The following is a 24,049-nucleotide window of genomic DNA, read 5'->3' as shown; positions in this document are numbered from 1 at the left end:
CTAGCCAGATGTTGGCACACCAGCTTCGGAAGCGGGAGGCAGCGAGGGAGATTGGGGGAGTTAGGGATAAAGGGGGGAACACGGTGCGGAGTGCGGTGGGAATAAATGGGGTAATTATAACAATATTAGGCGGGAACAATTATAACAATATTAGGCGGGAACTGAAGAACATAGATTGGGGGCGGATGTTTGAGGGCAAATCAACATCTGACATGTGGGAGGCTTTCAAGTGTCAGTTGAAAGGAATACAGGACAGGCATGTTCCTGTGAGGAAGAAAGATAAATACGGCAATTTTCGGGAACCTTGGATGACGAGTGATATTGTAGGCCTCGTCAAAAAGAAAAAGGAGGCATTTGTCAGGGCTAAAAGGCTGGGAACAGACGAAGCCTGTGTGGCATATAAGGAAAGTAGGAAGGAACTTAAGCAAGGAGTCAGGAGGGCTAGAAGGGGTCATGAAAAGTCATTGGCAAATAGGGTTAAGGAAAATCCCAAGGCTTTTTACACGTACATAAAAAGCAAGAGGGTAGCCAGGGAAAGGGTTGGCCCACTGAAGGATAGGCAAGGGAATCTATGTGTGGAGCCAGAGGAAATGGGCGAGGTACTAAATGAATACTTTGCATCAGTATTCACCAAAGAGAAGGAATGCATTGAGTCTGGAGAAGGGGGTGTAGAGTCTGTTGAGTCTGGAGAAGGGGGTGTAGATAGCCTGGGTCACATTGTGATCCAAAAAGACGAGGTGTTGGGTGTCTTAAAAAATATTAAGGTAGATAAGTCCCCAGGGCCGGATGGGATCTACCCCAGAATACTGAAGGAGGCTGGAGAGGAAATTGCTGAGGCCTTGACAGAAATCTTTGGATCCTCGCTGTCTTCAGGGGATGTCCCGGAGGACTGGAGAATAGCCAATGTTGTTCCTCTGTTTAAGAAGGGTAGCAAGGATAATCCCGGGAACTACAGGCCGGTGAGCCTTACTTCAGTGGTAGGGAAATTACTGGAGAGAATTCTTCGAGACAGGATCTACTCCCATTTGGAAGCAAATGGACGTATTAGTGAGAGGCAGCACGGTTTTGTGAAGGGAAGGTCGTGTCTCACTAACTTGATAGAGTTTTTCGAGGAGGTCACTAAGATGATTGATGCAGGTAGGGCAGTAGATGTTGTCTATATGGACTTCAGTAAGGCCTTTGACAAGGTCCCTCATGGTAGACTAGTACAAAAGGTGAAGTCACACGGGATCAGGGGTGAACTGGCAAGGTGGATACAGAACTGGCTAGGCCATAGAAGGCAGAGGGTAGCAATGGAGGGATGCTTTTCTCATTGGAGGGCTGTGACCAGTGGTGTTCCACAGGGATCAGTGCTGGGACCTTTGCTCTTTGTAGTATATATAAATGATTTGGAGGAAAATGTAACTGGTCTGATTAGTAAGTTTGCAGACGACACAAAGGTTGGTGGAATTGCGGATAGCGATGAGGACTGTCTGAGGATACAGCAGGATTTAGATTGTCTGGAGACTTGGGCGGAGAGATGGCAGATGGAGTTTAATCCGGACAAATGTGAGGTAATGCATTTTGGAAGGTCTAATGCAGGTAGGGAATATACAGTGAATGGTAGAACCCTCAAGAGTATTGAAAGTCAAAGAGATCTAGGAGTACAGGTCCACAGGTCATTGAAAGGGGCAACACAGGTGGAGAAGGTAGTCAAGAAGGCATACGGCATGCTTGCCTTCATTGGCCGGGGCATTGAGTATAAGAATTGGCAAGTCATGTTGCAGCTGTATAGAACCTTAGTTAGGCCACACTTGGAGTATAGTGTTCAATTCTGGTCGCCACACTACCAGAAGGATGTGGAGGCTTTGGAGAGGGTGCAGAAGAGATTTACCAGAATGTTGCCTGGTGTGGAGGGCATAAGCTATGAGGAGCGATTGAATAAACTCGGTTTGTTCTCACTGGAACGAAGGAGGTTGAGGGGCGACCTGATAGAGGTATACAAAATTATGAGGGGCATAGACAGAGTGGATAGTCAGAGGCTTTTCCCCAGGGTAGAGGGGTCAATTACTAGGGGGCATAGGTTTAAGGTGAGAGGGGCAAAGTTTAGAGTAGATGTACGAGGCAAGTTTTTTACGCAGAGGGTAGTGGGTGCCTGGAACTCACTACCGGAGGAGGTAGTGGAAGCAGGGACGATAGGGACATTTAAGGGGCATCTTGACAAATATATGAATAGGATGGGAATAGAAGGATACGGACCCAGGAAGTGTAGAAGATTGTAGTTTAGTCGGGCAGTATGGTCGGCACGGGCTTGGAGGGCCGAAGGGCCTGTTCCTGTGCTGTACATTTCTTTGTTCTTTGTTTGTTTTGTATTTAGAGACTTTTATGAGAGGCTGTATAGGTCTGAGCCCCCGACGGAGGAGGGGGGGATGCGTCGATTTTTGGGTCGGCTGAGGTTCCCGAAGGTGGAGGAGGAGCAGGTGGCTGGGCTTGGGGCACCGGTTGGGCTGGAGGAGCTGACTAAGGGGCTGGGGAGTATGCAGGCGGGGAAGGCACCGGGCCCAGATGGGTTCCCGGTGGAATTTTACCGGAAGTACATGGACCTGCTGGGCCCTCTATTAGTGAGGACTTTCAATGAGGCGAGGGACGGGGGGGTCCTACACCCGACGATGTCCAGGGCACTGATCTCGCTGATCTTGAAGCGGGACAAGAACCCATTACAGTGTGGGTCGTATAGGCCAATCTCACTCCTCAACGTGGACGCGAAGCTGTTAGCGAAGGTGTTGGCTACCAGAATTGAGGACTGTGTCCCGGGGGTGATTCACGAGGACCAGACGGGTTTTGTTAAGGGAAGGCAGCTGAATACCAATGTGCGGAGGCTCCTTAACGTAATCATGATGCCTACAGTGGAGGGGGAGGCAGAGATAGTGGCGGCGATGGACGCGGAGAAGGCCTTCGATAGGATGGAGTGGGGGTACCTCTGGGAAGTGTTGAGGAGGTTTGGGTTCGGGGAGGGGTTCATTAGTTGGGTTAGGCTACTTTATGAAGCCCCGGTGGCGAGTGTGGCCACGAATCGGAGGAGGTCGGAATACTTTTGGCTGTACCGGGGGACGAGGCAGGGGTGCCCCCTATCCCCCTTGCTATTTGCATTGCCAATTGAGCCTTTGGCTGTGGCTCCTAGGGAGTCCAGGAGCTGGAGGGGGCTGGTCCGGGGGGGGGGGGGGGTTTCGTTGTATGCCGATGACCTGTTACTGTATGTGGCGGACCCAATGGGGGGATGCCGGAGGTGATGCGGATCCTCAGGGAGTTTGGGGACTTTTCCGGGTATAAGCTCAACGTGAGGAAGAGTGAGCTCTTTGTGGTACACCCAGGGGACCAGGGAAGGGGGATAGACGAGCAGGTGGCCAGGAGCTGGGGGGCCCTACACAAGCTCAACTTGACGAGGCTGGTGGAGCAGATGGAGGAGGAGTTTAAAAGGTGGGATTTGCTGCCACTCTCCTTGGAGGGTAGGGTACAGTCGGTGAAAATGACGGTGCTCCCGAGGTTCCTTTTTATATTCCAGTGCCTCCCCATCCTGATCCCTAAGGCCTTTTTTAAGCGGGTCAGTAGGAGCATCATGGGATTCATGTGGGCGAAAAAGACCCCGAGGGTGAGAAGGGTGTTTCTGGAGCGGAGTAGAGACAGAGGAGGGTTAGCGTTACCTAATCTGTGTGGGTATTACTGGGCTGCCAATGTGGCAATGATACGCAAGTGGGTAATGGGGGGAGGGGCGCGGTGTGGAAGAGGCTGGGGATGGCGTCCTGTGTGGGCACGAGTCTGGGAGCACTGGTGACAGCACCGCTGCCGCTCCCGCCGACAAGGTACACCACGAGTCAGGTGGTGGCAGCGACTTTGAAAATTTGGGGCCAGTGGAGGCGCCACAGGGGTGAGGTAGAGGCTTCGGTTTGGTCCCCGTTCCGGGAGAACCATCGGTTCGTCCCGAGGAGAATGGATGGAGGGTTCCTGAGCTGGCACAGGGCAGGAATTAGAAGGATGGGGGACCTGTTTTTAGATGGGACGTTTGCGAGCCTTGGGGCGCTGGAGGAAAAATTCGGGCTTCCCCCCGGAAATGCCTTCAGGTACATGCAGGTAAGGGCGTTTGTAAGACGGCAGGTGTGGGAGTTCCCGCTGCTTCCAGCACTCAGGATCCAGGATAGGGTGCTCTCGGGGGTGTGGGTTGGAGAGGGCAGGGTCTCGGCGATCTACCAGGAGACGCAGGAGGAGGAGGAGGCCTCGGTGGAGGAGCTAAAGGGTAAATTTGAAGCAGCACGGTAGCATTGTGGATATCACAATTGCTTCACAGCTCCAGGGTCCCAGGTTCGATTCCGGCTTGGGTCACTGTCTGTGCGGAGTCTGCACGTTCTCCCCGTGTGTGCGTGGGTTTCCTCCGGGTGCTCCGGTTTCCTCCCACAGTCCAAAGATGTGCAGGTTAGGTGGATTGGCCAGGGTAAATTGCCCTTAGTGTCCAAAATTGCCTTTAGTGTTGGGTGGGGTTACTGGGTTATGGGGATAGGGTGGAGGTGTGGGCTTGGGTAGGGCGCTCTTTCCAAGAGCCCGTGCAGACTCGATGGGCCGAATGGCCTCCTTCTGCACTGTAAATTCTATTTTAAAAAAATTTTTAAATGGGAGGAGGAGATAGAAGAGGGAGCGTAGGCGGACACCTGGGTAGGGTTAATTCTTCCTCCTCTTGGGCCAGACTTAGCCTGATACAATTTAAGGTTCTTCACAGAGCGCATATGACAGGGGCGAGGCTGAGCAAGTTCTTTGGGGTGGAAGACAGGTGTGGGAGGTGCTCGGGAGCCCAGCAAATCACACCCACGTGTTCTGGGCGTGCCCAGCGCTGGATGGGATCTGGAGGGGTATTGCAAGGACGATGTCTAAGGTGGTGAACACCCAGGTTAAGACAAGCTGGCGGTTAGCACTATTTGGGGTATCGGACGAGCCGGGGGTGCAGGAGGCGAAAGAGGCCGGTATTCTGGCCTTTGCGTCCCTGGTAGCCCGGCGAAGGATTCTGCTACAGTGGAAGGATACGAGGCCCCCGAGCGTTGAGGGACCCCCCGCCTGATCAGCGACATGGCAGGGTTCATTAAATTGGAGAGGGTAAAGTTTGCCTTGAGAGGGTCTGTGCAAGGGTTCTTCAGGCGGTGGCAACCGTTCCTAGACTTTCTAGCGGGGCGTTAGGAGGTGGTCAGCAGCAGCAGCAACCCACTGTAAGGGTGTTGAAAATATGTAAAAATTGGAATAAAAATGTTTCTTTAAAAAAAAAGAAAATGATTAATTTTAACATCTGTTGATTTTATTTCCCTTCCTCTTTTGCTTGTGGGTGTTGATGACAGTCTCCCGGAGAGGGGGGGGAGAGGGGAAGGAGGGGGAGAGGGGAAGGGAGGGGGAGAGGGGGGCAGGGAAGTGGGGGGGGGAAGAGGAGCAGGGAGGGGGGGGGGAGAGGGGCATGGAGGGGAGGGAGAGGGGGGGCAGGGAGGGGGCCAGGGAGGGGGGAGGGGGAGAGGGCCAGGGAGGGGGAGGGGGGTAGGGGCAGGGGGGCAGGGAGGGGCAGGGGGGCAGGGAGGGGGAGGGGGCAGGGAGGGGATGGGGGACAGGGAGGGGGAGAGGGCAGGGAGGGGGAGAGGGGCAGGGAGGGGGGAGGGGGGGCAGGGAGGGGGAGGGGGGCAGGGAGGGAGGGGGGCAGGGAGGGGGAGGGGGGCAGGGAGGGGGAGAGGGGCAGGGAGGGGGGAGAGGGGCAGGGAGGGGGAGGGGGGCAGGGAGGGGGAGGGGGGCAGGGAGGGGGAGGGGCAGGGGGAGAGGGGCAGGGAGGGGGAGGGGGGGCAGGGAGGGGGAGAGGGGCAGGGAGGGGGAGGGGCAGGGGGTGAGGGGCAGGGAGGGGGAGGGGGGCAGGGAGGGGGAGAGGGGCAGGGGGTTGGGGCAGGGAGGGGAGCCTGGCAATGGCACCCTGGCAGTGCCAGGTGGCAATGTCAAGGGTGCCAGGCTGGTAGTGCCACAGTGCCCAGGTGGCAGCAGGAGTTGCCAGAGTACCACCCTGCCCAGAGCCCAACCTCTCGGGGGACTCCGATGGCCTGGAGACCCCACCAGTGCCGTTACGCCTTATTCACGTTAGTGTGGACCCGTGCTAAACGGTGCCAGGGCGAGGTCTCTGGGCCACGGGAGAATTGAGCCTAATGGCTCACTTAAATATGTAAATATGGATCTCGCCCAGCGAGGGTGCGATCCCAATCGCGACGTGTTGCAAGATCTCGTTAGGTCTCGAGAGGCACTCCGAGCGTTGCGAATCACACGAGAGATCAACGGCCTTGTTGCATCACCGAGTCGGGCGCGACGATGCCGTTCAATCACGCCCAGAATCTTTCCAAGCCAACAACTCACCACAATTTTCCCTCCAATTCCTTGGCTTTTCACTGTCACCCCCAGCCATTGGTTTTCTTTACTCTCCCTCCCCAGATCAACTGGAAAAGATAGAAGAACGTACAGTGAGTCAGCCATTGCAGTCCAATAATCTAGCTAGCCAAGATCAGGGCACCATTTTTAAAGGATGCCCCAATCTCAGAATACTGCTGCGGCACCCCCCCACCCCTAATCACTGACAACGGCCCACCTCAATCCCCCTTCAGCTGCCCCTTTTAGCCCCCCTCACCCCTCCCCATTTCCCCCTTCAGCCCCCCCTCACTCCCCAGACATCCCTTCAGCACCCCCCCCTGCCGATTCCCCCCTCACCCCCAGACCCCACTTCAACACCCCCCCGATTCCTCCCCTTCAGCTCCCCAAATCCCCCCTCAACCCCAGGCCCAACTTTACCACCCCCCGATTCTCCCCTCAACCCCCCTTCTGCTCCCCCAAATCCCCCCTCAACCCCAGGCCCAACTTTAACACCCCCCCAGATTCCCCCTCACCCCCCCCCCCCCTGTCCACCCCTTTCAGACCCGGGGTTGCGGGGAAAACAAACACCAAAGAGGAGTTTGTCTGACCATCATTATCAATGTCGACTTGATCACACTCATCGTCTTCGGTTATTATTGGGCAGGCAAAGAGTCCTCCAGTGCGGTTTGCAAACTGTTGGGATTGGGCACGGGCCTGAGGCGCTCCCACCAGGATCCTGCAAGGAAACAAGAAGAGAAACCCATTGTTAAGTTGCTTCGTGAACAAACGGCAGGGCAAAACCCAAGTCTAATGACAGACTTTGGTGATATCTGCACGATTTCGGCGCAGAGCAATGAACCCGTCCTTGACAGTATATATATATAGAACATACAGTGCAGAAGGAGGCCATTCGGCCCATCGAGTCTGCACCGACCAACTTAAATCCACCCTATCCCCGTAACCCAATAACCCCTCCTAACCTTTTTGGTCACTAAAGGCAATTTATCACGGCCAATCCACCTAACCTGCACGTCTTTGGGCTGTGGGAGGAAACCGGGACCACAGGGAAACCGCTCAATGGCTGGGATTCTTAACCCCAACCATCCCGCCCCACCCCCACCACTTCTTCCCCGACAACAAACTGGTCACAGGCAGCAGGTTTTCACAGTGGTTAGCACTGCTGCCTCACGGCGCCAAGGTCCCAGGTTTGATCCCGGTTCTGGGTCACTGTCCGTGTGGAGTTTGCACATTCTCCCCGTGTCTGCGTGGGTTTCGCCCCACAACCCCAAAGATGTGCAGGGTAGGTGGATTGGCCACACTAAATTGCCCCTTAATTGAAAAAAAAATGATTGGGTACTCTAAATTAAAGAAACAAACTGGTCACGATCAGGAACTTGTCAGCCCAGGCTCAGTGGGGTGCACACACACGGCTGAATCAGGAGGCTACCTCCAAAGACCTGAGATTGCAATCCAGGCTGACACTCCGGTGCAGTACCGAGGGAGTACTGCACTGTTGGAGGCGCCACCTGCTAGGTAAGACATTGAACCGAGGCCCTTGCTTGAAGGATGCAAAAGATCTTCTGGCACTATTTACTCAATAGAGTTCACCCCGGTGTCGTGGCCAATCCCTCAACCAAACATTGCTCAAAAAGAAATCCCAGATGATCTCACTGCTGTTTATGGATCTTGCTATGCTAAAACGCTGCTTCCAGTGCCAAAGCAGTCACAACACATGAAAAGGACTTCAGTAGCTCAAAGCATGCTGGGATGTCCTGATTGCCTGCTACAGCGATGCCAAAGTGTCGGCGTCACAATCACCTGCGAATACTGCTGTCATCTTGTTCGAGCTGAAGAGCGAGCTCGATCACAACGGAACAGAAGCTATGAGGGAAATTGGAATATTTGTTTATGATCCATGTCAGATTCGGCAGTTAAAATGGCATTTATGAGCCTATATCGTCAAATAAAAAGGTGGAAAAAAATGTTGAGGACAATTAAAAAAAAGACAATTGTGACAAGATGATATTCTCGTAAACTGCATGCTGTATTGCTCTGGCAGGAAAAAAATAGGTTATTCTCCTGTAACTTTGCTCCATATGCCTGCTGTGGAGCAAGTACACTGCTTGCTCACTCAAACAGTTTTTCCTCCATTACTTTTCCTCACAAATTATTCAGAGTTTTAAAAGTACATTTTCACACATTCCCGTGAGGAGAAACGTCTGGTTTCAAACAGAGCCACATCACTCCATGAGCCCAGAGAAATCCTACTTCCAATCATAGCTATAGGGCTGAATTCCCTGCAGCCCTGCGCCAAACTCGCGTTTGGCGTGGGGGCGGAGAATCCGATTTCACGCCGAAATCGGGCCTGGCGCCAGTCCGCCGATTCTCCGGGCCCCGAAAATCGCCGTGTTCGCGGATCACTCCGCGTGGCTGGGGGCCCATTGCCAGAGGTCCGCACAGCGATCCTCTGCTCCCGACCGGCCGAGTTCCTGACGGCGTGGAACTAAACACCTCCTGCCGGTCGGGATGCTGGCATGGCGGCTGCGGACTCAGTCCACAGCCGCCCTGGTGGGGGGATCGGACACTGGGGAGGCGGGGGGCCTTATTGGCGGTCGGGGAGTGCTTGTGCGCAGTTGGATGCAAGGGATCGGGCCCAGCCGATCGGGGGGGGGCCTACATCTTGCAGCTGCCTCCGCGGTCCGAGTCCGCCATGGTGCTCGGCACATCCGCTGGAGGCCCCCGCCATGCGCATGCGCGGACTCAAAACCGGAAGTGCAGGGGCCCGTATGCGCAGCTAAATCTGTGTGAATCACTCCAGGTCCCTGCTCGCCCCCTGCGAGTCACTGAACCGGCTCAAACTGTCTTCAGGAATATCCGGAGTGAAACGGCAGCGCTTTTACCCCAGCGTGGGGACATAGCCCCATTTTGGGAGAATCCAGCCCAGGATTCTGGAAGGGGAGTATGGTGGAAAATACATGTCCGCAACCAGTCTTTTTCTCACTTAGCCCTGTGAAATCCTGGATCTCCTCAAAACAGGAGAAGGTGTCAAGACAACCACTGTCATAAATGATATGGAACAGCAGGCTCCCGACAATTGCAAACAAGAAAGATTCTCTCTGCTGGGACTTGAGCTGAATTGTCTTCTCTCTTTGCAGAGCCACTTTTGTTACTGGGGCCAGAAGACCCTCATTGGTCAGACTAGCCAACCACTCAGATGGCAGCAGTGAGCTTCCGACCAAGTCACACCCTCACAACAGGAAAAGCCATCTTCCATCCCAGCATGCATCACAGCAAACCACACAAAAGAAGAGAAAAACACGACTGCCGACAAGCTCAGAGTTCACCCACCCCAGAACGTGGGATAAACCAACCGCCATCTTGCACATCATTTGGTAAATCGACAAAGAGCGATTCAATGCTAAAGAATGAAAAAGGTGGATGAACAGACACCCAGATACCAGAACAACCTCTAATTCGACAACGTTTACCAGAAGTGACAAAGTCTAACACTCCTCCGACAATGGTGAGAACGAAATATGGAAGGGTTATAAGATCTCCAGACTGCCTGAACCTCTGAACTCAGAGGCTTGGGGGGGGAGGAGGGGGAGGGTGGTGAAGACTTGGGGGGAGATGTAGATTAAGGTTCAGGCACATAAAGGGTTAACGTGGCACTGAGTGCAGTACCGCCTACATGGCAATGTAAGAACTGACCCACACCTAGGGGTCAGCACAGTGTTGGACAAGAACCGTGTGTAGAGACAAGCATGGAGACAGTTCGGTTATGATCCCAGTTGGTGCTATAACTAGACGGAAGATCCCAGAATGGAACCCTGGCTCAAAAGACAGTAACTTTTACCTTTTTTTATAAAACGTGGAGGAAAAAGCTGCAACAAGGATAAAACATTTATCAAACATGAAAAGTTGGATTATTATACAATACTCCTTTACTCCCCCCTTAGCTTAACAAATACACACAGATTTCAAAATTATCATAGATTATCATAGAATTTACAGTGCAGAAGGAGGCCATTCAGCCCATCGAGTCTGCACCTTGGAAAGAGCACCCTACCCAAGGTCAACACCTCCACCCTATCCCCATAACCCAGTAACCCCACCCAACACCAAGGGCAATTTTGGACACTAAGGGCAATTTATTAAGGCCAATCCACCTAACCTGCACATCTTTGGACTGTGGGAGGAAACCGGAGCACCCGGAGGAAACCCACGCACACACGGGGAGGATGTGCAGACTCCGCATAGACAGTGACCCAAGCCGGAATCGAACCTGGGACCCTGGAGCTGTGAAACAATTGTGCTATCCACAATGCTACCGTACTGCCCATTAACACGGGTTAACACGGATTACAAAGTGCACAGATTTCTAAGGTGTAATGGTCCCATTAACACAAAGTCCCTGAAATCACACAGATTGGCTGTGGTCAAATACATCAACTCTGCTCTGAACCCAAGTTAGTGTCTCTGGATTTCTCCTCAGAACCCTTCCAGTCCACTTTTTTTTAAAAATCCAGTCCAGGATTTTACACCAGCCCTTTCGGATTTCTTTGTCTTGACTGCTCTACAACCTGTTCACAATTGCTTCAACTCTTGATTCCCAGGCTCTTATTAAACTGGCATCAGACGTTTAATTTGCCCCTGAAGTCTGCTGTCCCACTTTAAATCTGGTTACTGCAATGTTCTCTTTAACACATGATGTGGAGATGCCAGCGTTGGACTTTCAGATTTTCACCTGAGGAAGGAGCAGTGTTCCGAAAGCTAGTGATTTGAAACAAACCTGTTGGACTTTAACCTGGTGTTGTAAGACTTCTTACTCTTTAACTCAGAACACTTTCTTTACTCTTCCTTCCACAAATACCTGAATATGACCTGGAGAACTACAGCCAACACCTTATCACACTGCGCAGCCTGTTTCTGCACCCAGCTTCCTCTGCCCTTATCTGGGGTCGGCAGGCCTATCTTCGAATATAACAACTCCCCCCCGCCCCCCCCACCCCCGAACCAGGAACGCAAATCCAGACGGCCATTGGGCGGCACGGTAGCACAGTGGTTAGTAATGTTGCTTCACAGCGCCAGGGTCCCAGGTTCGATTCCCGACTGATTCACTGTATTGTGTCTGCGTGGGTTTCCTCCGGGTGCTCCGTTTTCCTCCACAAGTCCCGAAAGTAGTGCTTGTTAGGTGAATTGGACATTCTGAATTCTCCCTCTGTGTACCCGAATGTGGCGACCAGGAGCTTTTCAAAGTAACTTCATTGCAGTGTTAATGTGAGCCTACTTGTGACAATAATAAAGATTATTTATTCATAATGCATTTAATTTTCTTTGCCTCCTCTTGTTGAAGTCGTTCAGCAACTCCCCACGGTGGCCACTTCTTCGGGTGTGAACCAGGACTGTGGTATTTGAATGTGGGAGTAGTGAGGGCGTGGGGGGGGGGGGGGGGGGTGGGGGGGGGGTCCAGTCCCCCACCCCCACCAAACTGAGAGGGGAACCAATAAATTGAACAAGTTGGATCAAGATTACACACGTCCCAATTCCTCGATCAAAAGTCACGCATGACAAGAGAGGCAATTTGAAATTCTCAGCTTGGGTTGGATCAGTATGTGTTTATCTGCTGTTGACTATACTCTAAACACAGTTTTATGGGCAACTGTTGTGCTTTTTCTCTTTTGGTATTTCACAGTGAGCAGCACAGAGCCCTATTGTCTTGGTGGTATTTTAGGCAGTTTACTGTCCCTCAACTGTGTCAAACTTTCTGCCTTATTTGGCCAGCCTTGGGCCTCGAGTACTCTGGCTGCTATTTGAAGCAAATTCCTGCAGAGTTCCTTTACCATGACCAGGCCTTCGCACTCATATGATCTTGGGCCGTATCTCATTTGAATGGATGTTTGAATTTTCCTCATATTATAACGCGATGAACCCAACCTTGCTTTACAAAGACAAAAAGGAATCTGGACTGAACCAGTTTCGTTGACACAAAGCTGTTCCACCTGAATTGGCCTACGACCCCCCAGCCTGCGTTTCCACCGTCGCCATTGCTCTTGCAAAGCCTACTGGGTGGGAGGGCATCGCAGAAAACGCTCAGCAAGTCTGGCAGCATCGGTGGACGGGGATCAGAGTTAACCAGAACTTGGTCAGCTTAGTGGCTGCAAAACGTGACTCTGTTCCCCTCTTCCCAGATGCTGAGCATTTCCAGCATTTTCTGTTATAAGTTTTTCAGCATCCGCAGTATTTTGCTTTTGTAGGATGGCATTGTGCCGGCCAACCTGTGCCCAATGGACGTTTTCCAAGCTAAGAAAATTCACCAGATCATTGGCAATGATCCAAAATTCTGGGCAACCTTAAGAGAGCTCAGCAACGTCAAATATAAGAGGTTGTATAAGAGAATAAAATTCCAGGTTGGCACTCCAATTGATGGTACCGTCTTTCAGGTGAAATGTTGAACCGAGGTCCCGTTTGCCCGCTCAGGTGGGTGTAAAAGACCCCCTGGCACCATTTCAAAGAGGTGCCAAGGATTCCCTCCCCGGTGTTCTCGCCAACATTTATCCCTCACCCAATGTCGCAAAACAGATTTTCTGGCCTATCACAGTGCTGGCTGTGGGATCTTACTATGTGCAAATTGGCCACTGTTGTAAGATGTGTGTTGTTCAGTACGTCCCTTGAAGAGGTTCTGACCTTATATAGTTTAACAGTTTTGTTTATTGACTACACATAACTATGTACATATATACACCATAAGGTCGAAGCTCGGATCTACCTCCATGCTTGCCTCTTCACACGTCCTCCCCCGATGGCGCGGGCAACATGTGGTACCGTGCATGCGGGAACCCGGCGTGCCAGCTGTGGACAGTGTCCAGCGCCGCCACACTCAGCCGGGTTCCGGGCCGTTGGCCGGAGGTGGGGGCTTCCACAAGGACTGGGGGGACTGGTGGGGGAGGCCAGGAGGCCAGGGGGTGAGCTGTGGGGTCGCAGTTGGCGGGTTAGGTTCATGCACGGCCGGCGCCATGTTGTATGGCTCGACCGCTGCAGGTCGTCAGCCGTGCGCATGCGCAGCCCGAGACCCGGCCGTTTCCGGCACGGGAGGCGGGAGTTTCATTCGGTGCCGATGCTAGCCCCTCACCGGTACCGAAATAGGCGAGGGGTCCGCGCCAATTTTTCTGTCATGAAAGTCCACTAATGCTCTGCTGGCGTCAACGCTGAACCTCAGAAACAGAGAATCTGGACCATTCTTTGTTTTAAATGTGGTTCAAAGCCTTTTTTTTTAAAGTAGCTAACTTTGAACAAGAAGTCAAAATGCTAAAATTTAGTTGGCTCATATATGCTGGAGAGTCCTGTAATCCCTTTACTTTAAACACTAAGCACTCTTTGCTTGTCTATTTGAACTCAGGCCTCCAGCTCAGGAATGAGACACCAAAACCTAAAATTAATGAAGCAACAGTTCAGAACATATGATGATCTTGCAGCTTACTGATCGTGTTAAGTATTGGCTCAAGGTAGTGTAACAAACGTGCTCCTAGGGCAACACGGTAGCATTGTGGATAGCACAATTGCTTCACAGCTCCAGGGTCCCAGGTTCAATTCCCGGCTTGGGTCACTGTCTGTGCGGAGTCTGCACGTCCTCCCCGTGTGTGCGTGAGTTTCCTCCGAGTGCTCCGGTTTCCTCCCACAGTCCAAAGATGTGCAGGTTAGGTGGATTGGCCATGATAAATTGCCCTTAGTGTCCAAGATTGCCCTTAGTGTTGGGTGGGGTTACTGGGTTATGGGGATAGGGTGGAGGTGTTGACCTTGGGTAGGGTGCTCTTTCCAAGAGCCGGTGCAGACTCGATGGGCCGAATGGCCTCCTTCTGCACTGTAAATTCTATTCTATTCTATTCTAATTTAGCAACCAGTAGCAGCCTCAAAGGCTCTCCAGAATATCCTGTCCCCTGCTACTACACATTTCTTCCCAGTTACTGCTATTGCCCAGCCCTAGTTGCCCTTCAGAAGATGGTGGTGCGTTGCCTCATTGGACTACTACAATGCCTGAGGTGTAGGTACACCCACAGTGCTGTTAGAGAGGGAGTTCCAGGATTTTGACCCAGCGACAGTGAAGGAACGGCCGATATATTTCCAAGTCAGGATGGTGAGTGACTCGGAGGGGGACCTCCAGGTGGTGGGGTTCCCAGGTATCTGCTGCCCTTGTCCTTCTAGATGGTAGTGGTCGTGGGTTTGGAAGGTGCTGCCTGAGGAGCCTTGGTGAGTTGCTGCAGTGCATCTTGTAGATGGTGCACACGGCTGTCACTGTGCGTCGGTGGTGGAGGGAGTGAATGTTTGTGGATGGGGTGTCGATCAAGCGGGGCTGCTTTGTCCTGGATGGTGTGGAGCTTCTTGAGTGTTGTTGGAGCTGCACTCATCCAGGCAAGTGGAGAGTATTCCATCACACTCCTGACTTGTGCCTTGTACATGGTGGACAGGCTTTGACGAGTCGAAGAGATGAGTTACTCGCTGCAGGATTCCCAGCCTCTGACCTCTTGCAGTCACAGTATGAGAATGTAAGAACTAGGAGCAGGATTGGGCCATTCAGCCCCTCGAACATGCACCGCCATTCAATACTATCATGGCTGATCTAATCTCGGCCTCATCTCCACCTTCATGCCCGCTCCCCATCCTGTTGCTAATTAAAAATCTGTCTATCTGCTCCTTAAATTATAAGAATATAAGAACCAGGAGTAGGAAATAGGCCAGTCCAGTTGAATTTCTGGTCAATGGTAACTGATGTGTTAGGCAGGTAGGTTCGATGTGGACTGCACTCGATGCAGGGAAGCTAGAAGCAGACGTCTAACACTGGAGAAAATTCAACACTGTTTTATTCAACGATAGAACTGATATACATGTTCAGCTGTGGGTCGACACTATACTGAACTGACTGGAGACCTTGTAGTAGCCTGACCAGACTTACTAGCTACCGCATGGTGTTTGCACTTGCTAGCTCGTGGACTCTGACTGTCTCAGTGGCTGGGTCCCGAGATAGCGGGAAACCTAGTGCCCTCTGGCTTTATAGTGGTAGTGTCCTGTCTGGTGATTGGCTGCACTGTGTTGTGTGCTTATTGGTCATCCTGTGTGTCAATCACTGCCTGTCTGCACTTCATTATATACATGCGTGGATATTATGACATCTCCCCCCTTTTTTTTTTATGATGTGGAGATGCCGGCGTTGGACTGGGGTGAGCACAGTACGAAGTCTTACAACACCAGGTTAAAGTCCAACAGGTTTGTTTCGATGTCACTAGCTTTCGGAGCGCTGCTCCTTCCTCAGGTGAATGAGGAAGGTTCCTCAGGTTCACCTGAGGAAGGAGCAGCGCTCCGAAAGCTAGTGACATCGAAACAAACCTGTTGGACTTTAACCTGGTGTTGTAAGACTTCATACTTTTTTTTAAGATAAATAAATACTGGGGTGTGTGAGCGTATATATAGCCTGACTATATACAAAAGGTGTCGAGATGAACGTATATACATAGGAAGGTGTCGATAGTGCAGATACATGGCAAACAAAACAATATTTACAGAGGTTAAATCGAGGAAGTCACAAAATGTACAAGAGTTCAGTCTACAGATTCAGTCTTTGTGGTGGGCGACAAATTCTTGTCGATCGCCGCAGAGGTGGATCAGGAGCCGCTGGCACGTGGATAGGTGGGATCGCTGGCACCGCGGTGGTCGCGTGGGCCGGCAGGATTGCTGGTAGATCGGTGGCCTCGTGGCAGGGTACATCCGGAGGAAGCATCGTAGGCGGCGGGGCACTTCGGTCAGGTAGCGGGCTTGGAACTCTTCGCAGTGCCCGTCTGTTGCGCCGTAGCAGGGAGCCATCAGCCATGCGGACAAGGAACGATCTTGGGGCCACTTGTTTGATCACAACAGCTGTGGCTGACCAGCCGCCCTCAGGCAACTGGACATGAACATGATCAGTTGGGGCCAGCTCAGGTAGATCCGTGGCATGAGCATCGTACGTGGTTTTCTGTTGGGCCCGTGACTGCTGCATTTTCTGTAAGACCGTGAGGTGGTCAAGGTCTGGAACATGGATGGCTGGAACTGTGGTCCTCAGAGTGCGAGTCATGATTATCTGCACTGGAGACAACCCAGTGGGCAGTGGGGTTGCCCTGTATGCCAGCATTGGTAGGTTGAAGTCGAAGCCTGAGTCTGCAGCTTTGCACAGCAGCCGCTTCACAATGTGGACCCCTTTCTCGGCCTTCCCGTTTGACTGCGGGTAGTGGGGATTGGAGGTAACGTGACGGAAGTTGTAGGACAGTGCGGAAGGATGTTACAAGTTACAGAGGGACACAGATAAGCTGCAGCGGTGGGCTGAGAGGTGGCAAATGGAGTTTAATGCAGAAAAGTGTGAGGTGATTCATTTTGGAAGGAATAACAGGAAGACAGAGTACTGGGCTAATGGTAAGATTCTTGGCAGTGTGGATGAGCAGAGCGATCTCGGTGTCCATGCACATAGATCCCTGAAAGTTGCCACCCAGGTTGAGAGGGTTGTTAAGAAGGCATATGGTGTGTTAGCTTTTATTGGTAGAGGGATTGAGTTTCGGAGCCATGAGGTCATGTTGCAGCTGTACAAAACTCTGGTACGGCCGCATTTGGAGTATTGCGTGCAATTCTGGTCGCCGCATTATAGGAAGGATGTGGAAGCATTGGAAAGGGTGCAGAGGAGATTTACCAGAATGTTGCCTGGTATGGAGGGAAGATCTGACGAGGAAAGGCTGAGGGACTTGAGGCTGTTTTCGTTAGAGAGAAGAAGGTTAAGAGGTGACTTAATTGAGGCATAGAAGATGATCAGAGGATTAGATAGGGTGGACAGTGAGAGCCTTTTTCCTTGGATGGTGATGTCTAGCACGAGGGGACATAGCTTTAAATTGAGGGAAGATACATATGGGACAGATGTCAGAGGTAGGTTCTTTACTCAGAGAGTAGTAAGGGCGTGGAATGCCCTGCCTGCAACAGTAGTGGACTCGCCAACACTAAGGGCATTCAAATGGTCATTGGATAGACATATGGACGATAAGGGAATAGTGTAGATGAGCTTTAGAGTGGTTTCACAGGTCGGCGCAACATCGAGGGCCAATGGGCCTGTACTGCGCTGTAATGTTCTATGTTCTATGTTCTAATTTGCGCCGAGGTTGCCGGGGATGCGGAGGAGGCTGGATGTTTTCCATTTCACCGGATGGCTGCTTGCTGGTCAATGCTGATTCACTCGAGGTAGGTCCGTCAATATCAGTATCACTCCTGTACCATGATGTGTTAGGCTGACTGGTTCGATGTGGACTGCTCTCGATGCAGGGAAGCTAGAAGCAGACGTCTAAAACCGGAGAAAATCCAACACTGTTTTATTCAACGATAGAACTGATATACATATTCAGCTGTGGGTCGACACTATACTGAACTGACTGGAGACCTTGTAGTAGCCTGACCAGACTTACTAGCTACCGCATGGTGTTAGTACTGGCTAGCTCGTGGACTCTGACTGTCTCAGTGGCTGGGTCCCGAGAGAGCGGGAAACCTAGTGCCCTCTGGCTTTATAGTGGTGGTGTCCTGCCTGGTGATTGGCTGCACTGTGCTGTGTGCTTACTGGTCATCCTGTGTGTCAATCACTGCCTGTCTGCATCTCATTATATACATGAGTGGATATTATGACAGTAACCGCCAGGACGTTGACAGTGGGGGGATTCAGCAATGGTAATGCCATTGAATTGCACATTTCCCCTTAAATCCATCTATTCACTTCAACCACTCCCTGTGGTCGCGAGCTCCTCATTCTCGCCACTCTCTGGAGAAAGAAATTTCTTCTGAATTTCCTGTGCCAATCTATGCCCCTCTCCTCAACCCCCCCCCCCCCCCCATGGCCCTTTACAGTCCCAGTGCCGCCCAAATTCCTCACCTTTGGTATGGTGATCCCCCCTATTTTTCCACACGAATGCACAACCTCACATTTATCTGAGTCGAACTTCATTTGCCAAGTCTTCGCCCCGTCTGCGAGTCATCCTGTTTGTTGCAGCCCTCCCAATTTGGTGTCGCCCACAAATCGAAAGTCATCACCTTAATTCATCCGTAGCAAACTGCTGTAGGCAGGAAACAGAAATCTTGTCTGCAGAAACTTTCGGCTTTTGATGGCCTCCAGACACTGTACCTTCAGTGTGGGGAAAAGTGCAAAGAAGGCATTCACAGACAGGCCTTTGTCTGTTGTTCCCGAACACAGGGGGGAAAGCAGGCCCTCGGGAATGCACACCCAGATAAAATTAGCTTCCAAGTCAAGTCAATTTACGTGCTTGCTAATACACTGTAAAGATGGATAATAATAATCTTCATTGTCACAAGTAGGCTTACATTAACACTGCAATGAAGTTACTGTGACAATCCCCTCGTCGCCACATTCCGGCGCCTGTTCGGGTCACAGAGGGAGAATTCAGAATGTCCAATTCACCTAACAGCACGTCTTTCGGGACTTGTGGGAGGAAACCGGAGCACCCGGAGGAAACCCACGCAGACACGGGGAGAACGTGCAGACTCCGCACAGACAGTGACCCAAGCCAGGAATCGAACCCAGGACCCTGGAGCTGTGAAGCAACTGTGCTAACCACTGTGCTACCATGCCGCCCACAATCGCGCACGAGGTGGGGTGGGGGGGGGGGGAATATGCAGATCAGGAGAGATACGCTGAAGTGAGAGGAGGTGTGTTTTGAGTAATAATTAACCAGATCTGTGGGCTGAATGGCCTGTTTGTGTATTAAGAATTCCAGGCAATAGGTCATAATATTTGGCCTTTTTGCAATGAGATGGAAAAACTGCAGAAGAGAAACCGTGGGCATCACGTCACTGTGAACCAGTTGAGGTGTCATTTATAAGTCGAACGGTAAAGGAACAAAATTAAATTAATGGGTAGTCATATGACCGGCACACAGGGAGATTTTCACTTGGCTGCGATCCAAGCACCTCATAGGGAAAAACCAGCAGCAATTTGGAAGCAAGTATGATTTGCTGGAAAATAAATCATTTATACACATGGCAGTGCTTAGGTCGCCACTGCGGGTACACAGGGCTGTTTAGTTAAACAAATAATCATTATCGGCCTCAGTTAAACAATCAACTGATATCCTGGCTTTTGAAGTTGCCTACAGCCATTGCTTGTAAACCGAGCGCAAATCCATTCCACTTAGCCTTAATGTACTGCAGTTAATAACACCAATATAATTCATTCAAGTCCTCTAAATGTTTAAATACGCTTTTCTTTCTGCTGGTTTTATTTTATTTTGCCTAATGCTGCAAGGTCCGCAGAGAAGTGCGGCAGCCATTTTGTACACAGCAAGAACCCACAAAACAACAAGGAATGAGTACTTCTAAAACATTTGTTCATGGGCTGTGGGCTTCGCTCGACCAGCTTTTGTTGCCCGTCCCTAATTGCCCCTTGAGAAGGTGGTGGTGAGCTGCCTTCAACCGCGGCAGGCCATGTGGTGTAGGTACACCCACTGTGCTGTTAGGGAGGGAGTTCCAGGATTTTGACCCAGCGACAGTGAAGGAGCGGCCGATATATTTCCAAGTCAGGATGGTGAGTGACTTGGAGGGGAAGTTAGGAGTCAGTGGTATTCACGTGCGTCTGCTGCCCTTGTCCGCCTAGGTTGGTGACAGGTAACCTAGGCCAATGAGTGGGCCGCATGAGTGTCCCTCCTTCATCTCAATGGGCCACAAGATTGAAATCAGGATTGTTCACTAACCTTTGTGGTTAGTGGTCCAATTCACCGAACAAGCACGTCTTTCGGGACTTGTGGGAGGAAACCGGAGCACCCGGAGGAAACCCACGCAGACACGGGGAGAACGTGCAGACTCCACACAGACAGTGACCCAGCGGGGAATCGAACCTGGGACCCTGGAGCTGTGAAACAACTGTGCTAACCACTGTGCTACAATGTCACCCACAATCACGCACGAGGTGGGGGGGGGGGGGGAATATGCAGATCAGGAGAGATACGCTGAAGTGAGAGGAGGTGTGTTTTGAGTAATAAATACCCAGATCTGTGGGCTGAATGGCATGAATAAGATGAAATACATTTAATACACGCCGAATATTTCATAACGAGTTATAGAAAATGCTTCATCATTTATATATTAATAGAACTCTCATCAACTTCAAATGGTGAAAACAATGGAAATATTTCCACTTTGGACACGCCTCTCACACTCAATGTTGTGAGCAATCAGCACACACCTCACTTCACTTGTCCTCGCTTTACGTGTGAGTCACTTCAGTCACACCGGGAGGAAAAAAACTACACGGGCGGAAATCAGCGGAATGTGGCGACCCTGCGCGTGGGTAACGGTCAACAAAATGTCTCGTGGGCCCCACTCAGAACCCAGGTGGGCCGCATGTGGCCCCCGGGGCCGCAGGTTACCCACCACTGCTCTAGCTGGTAGAGGTCACAGGTTTGCAAGGTGCTGTGGAAGATTGCCGTGTATCATGATGGCCTCTGTGCTGCTCATGACCCTGGGCATGGGGGTGAGGTCACCTTTGACAGAAAACCTTCGCGGGATAAGATGGAGAACCATTCTGGAGGTTATGGCCGAAATCCTCCAGTCGTTGACATTCTCTTTATCCGCTGGCAATACACTCCCGCCCACGGGTTTCCCAGCAGCATGGGGTGGGTTCAATGGGGAACTCCATTGACAAGCAGCGGGAAGATAAAATCTCACCGCCAGCGAACGGCGCACCGTCGAGAAACACGCTGCTGGCAGACCGAAGAATCCCGCCCTATGACCCCTTGTTCTGGACCCTCCAACCGGAGGGAATAGTTCCCGTTGTCCACTTTTTTCTTCTGGGAAAAACGAAAAGCCCAATAATATTGACATGATTGTCTATATAACGGGACGGACCCAAAACCCCAGTTGGCTGTTCAGGGGTGATGTCAAGAAGCACATCTTCACACAAAGCGGGAGTGGAAATCCGGATCTCTGGGTATTGAGGATGGGTGTGAATTGAAAACTTCAAACCTGAGATTTTAGTTCGGTCAGGGATATGGCTCTAATGCGTGTGGATGGAGTCAAGGTATGGTACAGATTAACATTCTATCAACATCCTGGGGGTTACTATTGACCAGAATCATATAAATCGACCAGAATTGACTAATCATATAAATACTGTGGCTACAAGAGCAGGTCAGAGGCTGGGAATCCTGCAGTGAGTAACTCACCTCCTGACTCCCCAAAGCCTGTCCACCATCTACAAGGCACAAGTCAGGAGTGTGATGGAATACTCTCCACTTGCCTGGATGAGTGCAGCTCCAACAACACGCAAGAAGCTCCACACCATCCAGGACAAAGCAGCCCCGCTTGATTGGTACCCCTTCCACAAACATTCACTCCCTCCACCACTGCGCACAGTGACAGCCGTGTGCACCATCTACAAGATGCACTGCAGAAACTCACCAAGGCACCTTTGACAGCTCCTTCCAAACCCACGACCACTACCATCTAGAAGGACAAGGGCAGCAGATACCTGGGAGCCCCACCACCTGGAGGTTCCCCTCCCAACTCACTCACCACCCTGACTTGGAAATATATCGGCCGTTCCTTCACTGTCGCTGGGTCAAAATCCTGGAACTCCCTCCCTAACAGCACTGTGGGTGTACCTACACCACATGGGCTGCAGCGGTTCACGAAGACAGCTCATCACCACCTTCTCAAGGGGCAATTTTGGATGCTGTTGGGGGGGGATGACCTACCGGGGGAAGGTCCTAGCGGCCAGGTCTCTGGCGCTCAGAAGGGAAGGGGGGAGAATAGAAAAGCAATAGTTGTAGGAGATTCAATGGTTAGGGGAATAGATAGGAGATTCTGTGGTCGCGAGCGAGACTCCCGGAAGGTATGTTGCCTCCCGGGTGCCAGGGCCAGGGATGTCTCGGATCGTGTCTTCAGGATCCTTAAGGGGGAGGGGGAGCAGCCAGAAGTCGTGGTGCACATTGGTACCAACGACATAGGTAGGAAAAGGGGCGTGGAGGTAATAAACAAGTTTAGGGAGTTAGGCTGGAAGTTAAAAGCCAGGACAGACAGAGTTGTCATCTCTGCTTTATTGCCGGTGCCACGTGATAGCGAGGCTAGGAATAGGGAGAGAGTGCAGTTGAACACTTGGCTGCAGGAATGGTGTAGGAGGGAGGGCTTCAGGTATTTGGATAATTGGAGCGCATTCTGGGGAAGGTGGGACCTGTACAAGCAGGACGGGTTGCATCTGAACCAGAGGGGCACCAATATCCTGGGAGGGAGGTTTTCTAGTACTCTTCGGGAGGGTTTAAACTAATTTGGCAGGGGAATGGGAACCGGATTTGTAGTCCAGCAACTAAGGTAGCCGATATTCAGGACGCTAAAGCGTGTAATGAGGCAGTGGGGAAGGGAACACTGACAAAGGAGAGTACTTGCAGGCACGGAGATGGGTTGAAGTGTGTATACTTCAACGCAAGAAGCATCAGGAATAAGGTGGGTGAACTTAAGGCATGGATCGGTACTTGGGACTACGATGTGGTGGCCATCACGGAAACTTGGATAGAAGAGGGGCAGAAATGGTTGTTGGAGGTCCCTGGTTATAGATGTTTCAATAAGATTAGGGAGGATGATAAAAGAGATGGGGGGGTGGCATTATTAATTAGAGATAGTATAACAGCTGCAGAAAGGCAGTTCGAGGAGTATCACCCTATTGAGGTAGTATGGGTTGAAGTCAGAAATAGGAAAGGAGCAGTCACCTTGTTAGAAGTTTTCTATAGGCCCCCCAATAGTAACAGAGATGTGGAGGAACAGATTGGGAAACAGATTTTGGAAAGGTGCAGAAGTCACAGGGTAGTAGTCATGGGTGACTTTAACTTCCCAAATATTGAGTGGAAACTCTTTAGATCAAATAGTTTGGATGGGGTGGTGTTTGTGCAGTGTGTCCAGGAAGCTTTTCTAACACAGTATGTAGAGTGTCCGACCAGAGGAGGGCAATATTGGATTTAGTACTTGGTAATGAACCAGGGCAAGTGATAGATTTGTTAGTGGGGGAGCATTTTGGAGATAGTGACCACAATTCTGTGACTTTCACTTTAGTAATGGAGAGGGATAGGTGCGTGCAACAGGACAAGGTTTACAATTGGGGGAAGGGTAAATACGATGTTGTCAGACAAGAATTGAAGTGCATAAGTTGGGAACATAGGCTGGCAGGGAAGGACACAAGTGAAATATGGAACTTGTTCAAGGAACAGGTACTACGTGTCCTTAATATGTATGTCCCTGTCAGGCAGGGAAGAGATGGTCGAGTGAGGGAACCATGGTTGACAAGAGAGGTTGAATGTCTTGTTAAGAGGAAAAAGGAGACTTATGTAAGGCTGAGGAAACAAGGTTCAGACAGGGCATTGGAGGGATACAAGATAGCCAGGAGGGAACTGAAGAAAGGGATTAGGAGAGCTAAGAGAGGGCATGAACAATCTTTGGCGGGTAGGATCAAGGAAAACCCCAAGGCCTTTGACACATATGTGAGAAATATGAGAATGACTAGAGCGAGGGTAGGTCCGATCAAGGACAGTAGCGGGAGATTGTGTATTGAGTCTGAAGAGAGAGGCGAGGTCTTGAACGAATACTTTTCTTCTGTATTTACAAATGAGAG

The 24,049-nt window shown here is 51.3% G+C and overlaps 1 protein-coding gene across 3 annotated transcripts in view; it reads right to left on the bottom strand.

Moving 5' to 3' along the window:
- LOC140405402 (integrin alpha-7-like) overlaps positions 1-24,049 on the bottom strand; it is a 364,198-nt gene that overhangs the window by 207,557 nt on the left and 132,592 nt on the right. For all 3 annotated transcript variants that reach the window (XM_072493761.1, XM_072493762.1, XM_072493763.1), the window contains exons 2-3: positions 6,996-7,123; positions 6,397-6,476 (exon numbers count right to left, since the gene is read on the bottom strand). In XM_072493761.1, the coding sequence (XP_072349862.1) occupies positions 6,397-6,476; positions 6,996-7,123 (208 nt within the window). The remainder of the gene's footprint in view (positions 1-6,396; positions 6,477-6,995; positions 7,124-24,049) is intronic.

Source organism: Scyliorhinus torazame, chromosome X (genome assembly GCF_047496885.1).
Source record: "Scyliorhinus torazame isolate Kashiwa2021f chromosome X, sScyTor2.1, whole genome shotgun sequence".
NCBI lineage: Eukaryota > Metazoa > Chordata > Chondrichthyes > Carcharhiniformes > Scyliorhinidae > Scyliorhinus > Scyliorhinus torazame.
This window is presented reverse-complemented; position numbering and strand designations above follow the sequence as displayed.